This window comes from Habropoda laboriosa, unplaced genomic scaffold, assembly GCF_001263275.1.
Source record: "Habropoda laboriosa isolate 0110345459 unplaced genomic scaffold, ASM126327v1 scaffold402, whole genome shotgun sequence".
Taxonomy (NCBI): domain Eukaryota; kingdom Metazoa; phylum Arthropoda; class Insecta; order Hymenoptera; family Apidae; genus Habropoda; species Habropoda laboriosa.
In genome coordinates this window covers 81,250-86,242 of record NW_017100544.1, presented here as the reverse complement: position 1 = coordinate 86,242, position 4,993 = coordinate 81,250, and the positions used below count along the sequence as shown (strand labels likewise).

The 4,993-nt window shown below is 29.2% G+C and overlaps 1 protein-coding gene across 1 annotated transcript; it reads right to left on the bottom strand.

Annotated features, from left to right (window-relative positions):
* Nucleotides 1–654: 654 nt before the first annotated feature.
* Nucleotides 655–3,766, bottom strand: LOC108576578. The gene is made up of 5 exons (XM_017939593.1): nt 2,322–3,766; nt 2,140–2,220; nt 1,794–2,038; nt 1,120–1,505; nt 655–1,020 (listed from the first exon to the last, which is right to left on the bottom strand). The coding sequence occupies exons 1-5, from the start codon at nt 3,726–3,728 to the stop codon at nt 659–661; spliced, it is 2,481 nt and encodes an 826-aa protein (XP_017795082.1). The 5' UTR covers nt 3,729–3,766; the 3' UTR covers nt 655–658.
* Between the last annotated feature and the right edge of the window lie 1,227 nt (nt 3,767–4,993).

The following is a 4,993-nucleotide window of genomic DNA, read 5'->3' as shown; positions in this document are numbered from 1 at the left end:
AATATATTTCAATGAAACTGAAAATATTTGTATATAAATATTCGGAAAAATAGATTATGTAAGATAGTGGTTTTAATGCAGCACTTTACATGACAAATTATATTTTTTTACATGTGATACAATTCTATACTTCAATGAAATAAATTGTGTTAAAAATGGATAAAATTTTGTTTTAAAAACAACATTAAAATATTTAAATATTTATATTGTTTTACAGAGGAACAACAATATTAGTGTTTTAATCCTGAGTAGTAACATAAATTACTCGAAAAATATGTCATCAAATATCCCTGTTAGTAAACAGATATTGATTTATAACTATATATCAATTAATACGTAATTCGATTATTCTTTCTTATACCTTGTAAAGAAAGATAATCGCGTATTAAAAAAGAATATATTTTACAATACTGAATTTTTTTCCGTTAAAACAAATTTTTCCTAAATTCTGATTACTATAGCATCAGATTTGGAAAAACAAACGTATCAAGAGTTGTTTTAGTTGATTGTTGTAACTGAATATTACAATTTTGTCAAACTACATAAAATAGATCAATTTTCAACTACGTTTATTTTGCGTCACCCACTCGTTTTTTTCCATAAAAATCTAATAATGGCAACTTTATTCCTTACCACTTTCACAATAACTATGACATATCTATTTTTTTGGCGAATTCAATAAATCTATACGTTCCTTTTCTGCCTCTGTGAGAAATATTTTGGTAATTACAATATCACCTGTACTATATGTTTGGCAAGCCACGCTATTTCCGGTGTTACGATCTGTTCGTGGACTTTTACTTTTATCTCGACACAAGCATACATATTTTGTCGGAGATGCATCCGCACTGCTTGAGGAAAACTGATCAGTTGCAGAACCAGTGACAGCTGAAAGAATCGCTTCCAATTTTTCAATTTTTTCAAATCTATCCATTCGCCCGTCGGACAGGATTTCATCTACCATTTGCATTGATTCTGTAAGGCTCGGGGTATTAGAGTTCCTTGGAGATAATATACCACCTGTAAATACAAATATTTGAATGTTTAAAGCTATATCAATGGTATTAAATAACACAAATAGCAATAATAATATACAGCATTGATTACAAAAACGTATACCAGAATGTGAATTTTCCGAGGTATAACTTTCCATACTATGATACTCTAAATCCTCTGCTTTATCTTCATCATCATCGTCACTACTTTCTCCTTTATCTTGACCCACATTTTCGAGTTTCTCCAATTTTCTAGCGACTTTGTAACTGCCTTTTAATTTTTCCTTTTCATCTTCAGTAAGATCAAGATAACGTAAAAGACGTATTTCACGATTACTCAGGACAATGTTTTTGGTAGTTGCGTCTTCCATTCTTTTTTTTAAATCTGCAACTTCTGTTTCCACTTTTCGTTGCTTCTTACGCGCCTTTACTTCTGCAGGTTTAATGTGCATTTGAATTTGTTCCTCGCACAGCTCATTAAAAAGAGCTTGTACTTCTGGTTTTATAAGTCTAACAATGTTAAAAACAAAAAAAAAAGCGATTACGGTTAACAAAAAATATTCTAGATATAATTATCATATATTTTTCTTGAATAATTAAAAATTGGACACATATAAGAAATAAAAATAATAAATTTTAGTTTTTGCATACTCATTCAATACATCAACCACTTATTATAATTATTTATGTTTATAATAATTATCTTTGAAATAAACTATAAAAATAAATTATTGGATACGAGTTAAAAAAGGATATGATAAAATTATTTAATAAGTAAAGCATATATAAATACTATACCTAGACATGGAGACATATATTTGTGGAACCAAGCATAGAACATCGCTACTAGCATAAATGAGCATGTCTCGTGTTAGTGGACGCCTACACCAGTACCTTTGATTATTACGATAAATATTTTTCAATTGTTCCTTCAAAGGATTACACGGAGCACCATAATGATCACATAGTGTATTCAAATTAACATTTTTAACTTTATATACAGGTTTACCAGTTTCTTGAAACTGAAGTACAGCATGAGCTGCCTAGAAATAAAAACATAATTTGTTCTTAAAGTATCATATACTTTTATGATTTTATGCTCTAAAAAATATTTAAGAAACTTTAACAAATATAGATCAAATACCTGTGTATCAAAAATATTATTCAACATAATCTTAAACTGTCTGTACAAATTGACACTGTCGTTTTTACAATCATGAATTACCTAAAACAATACATATAATTAAAAGAACATATATCTGTTAAAATATATATGAAGAATACAATAAATGTTGAATACAAAATGTTTTCAATATTATTCCTTACTTTGATAACATCCTTATGTTCTAGAAGTTTTTGAAGACCTCCAGCTTGTACAAGATTAGGGCATGCAAATAAGTCAAACACATATGCCTGTCCAGACATAGTTCCGATTTGTACAAGTGTCAATTGTCCTTTAACTCCTAAATTTATACCTTCGCAGTCAAAGGAAACAACAATTTTACCATCAGGAGGAGGCTTACGGGGGTTTATTATGTCTTCTATAATTTGAAGACTCTCCCTTGGATTTACTATTACTCTAGTTTGTTGTAATACTTTTAACTTCCATGCATCTCCCATTTGCATTGTTTGTAAACTACGATCCTTCTCTGTGTTATCTGCCAAAGTCTTCATTACAAGTGTATTTATTCTTTGTTTTAAGGTTTGTTGTTGCAAACTTACTGGAGGAGAGCTATTACTGCTTTCAATTGATTGAGAATGAGAATTATGTAAAGAATTGATTTGACTTGTAGCATTAATATTAACAGATTCTGACTTAGTTGTTTGCTGAGATGCTTGAGTATTGCTTGATTGAACAACTTCATTTGAATTTGCTTGACATGCAATACTATTTTGATTTCGTGTAGAATTTGCAAGCCTTGTTTTTGTTTTTCCCTCTACAGTAGAAGACTTTGGTTTTCCAATCAATGTTATTAAATTGCTCTGAACATGAAACGCATCTGGGAACATTTTTACAAATGTACACAAGTCCTGTGGTGTTTTAAATATCGAAGTCCAATTTTCATAAGAAAATATATCATTAACTATATTAAACATTTGATCTACAAGGATTGGACCCTTCTGTTTAATACACTCACAAAATAAATCTAATAATTTTGCAGTAATTTCTGGATCTATGGGTATATCAGGTTCTAACTCTACGAAAGGTTCTGCTTTCATGCCTTCATATTGCTTTAACATTACATTATCTTCAGTAACTACAAAAGCATCAGGATATTTTAAAAGAAAATCTCTAAATTCCTTATAGTGTTGACCAGAAATATGTCTAACTTCTGGAGAAGCCTGAGATCGATGTCCCATAAGACTTCTTATCGGTACCTCAGTACCTACTCCATACTGCATTAGTTTATTTGTAAAATATTCTACAGCCTCCCTAGCATAATCGCGTTTACCACTTAATTTACATCCATTTTCTTCTTCAGCAACTTGTTGGAAAGTATTCACTGATACATAATCACCATTAATGAAAAAAAGCATTGGGTATTGAGCTAAAAATTTTTTAAGGCCGCTTTGTGATCCACCAGCTATTTGGCGCATTTCTTTTGTAAATCCTTTAGCTCCAAACTGACAACTCAAATCATGCAATGTACGTGGACCACCTTTATCCACAAGAAGTTCAAAAAAGAATAAAAGTGTCATATTTCGAACAGTCTCGTACTCTGAACTATCCATCTTCTTAGTTTTATTTGATACTTTCAGAATATGTTTTTTATCACTTATAATTTTTGAAGAATGATGTCATGATATATCCTAAATATAATAATTTAAATAATTAGGTCTCCTTAGTTTTTTATTTGGAATATCAACTGCATTTATTTTCTGCCATATAACTATAATGTTATTTCTTAAATAATGGATTAAGCAAGTATAAATTAAATTATTATACCTATCCAAAAATAAATTATTGCCATTTTTTAATACATATTCTTATAAGTACTTCATTGGCAATATTTTCATACAAAAAAGGCACTCATAATATCAAAAGGCACTTTTAATATTAATTAAATGCTAATGAATGAATGATTGCACAGCCACCATAACAAAAGAACAGCTAGATCTAAAAATCCATCAAAATATACAATTAAACATGAAATATTCTATTAGAATAAATTTTCAATAATTATAAATCTACACCTTATTTATACAAACCTTATGATATGTATAGTTAGACTTCTTTTAGATGTAATTTCTTTTTTGCCAATACGTTATATGCTGTATAAGGTAGGAACATTATAAGACCTTCCTTCTCCTCCGTAAAGTAGCTGATTATCTATTAATAATCTAAAATTAAAATTCAATAACAACAATTTAATTTTAAACAATATAATATCACTATATATTAACGAATTTTTAATATATTAAAAAGGTACATTGTGCAAAACATTTATTGAACATGAATGCAGAAAAGCTGCACACCTATAATACACATTAATATTTATGAATTTCTATATTTTTGCATTGTAAATCGCAGAATTAATCGTGTATTTCACAATTTGTTAAGTATCACAGCATATATCACATACAGGACATATGTCTGTATATTCGCTCACTATATTACAGAAAACTGTTGTGTAATTTGACATTGAACAATATGATAATTACCTATGACAAAGAAAATTTCACTGAACTTCGGTGCATATCGGATATAGATTTTTAGAATCGACGATATCTGAATTGTAAGATATCACAGGTCAAACAACTCTGACATAGATTTAAAATACCACGCCGCACTAATGATCTCGATATGCATTATTATAGTATTGATTAAGCATTCTGAGACTTGTTCTTTTCTCAACTAACAATGATTATACTTTTTCAGAAACTTGCTTATTATACCTTGCCTAATAGTATTTGTTAAAATTTCAGTCATTTGCCAATGTGGTGCACCGTGCAGTACATCATTCCATACGTACTGCTACACACATATTCAATTAATC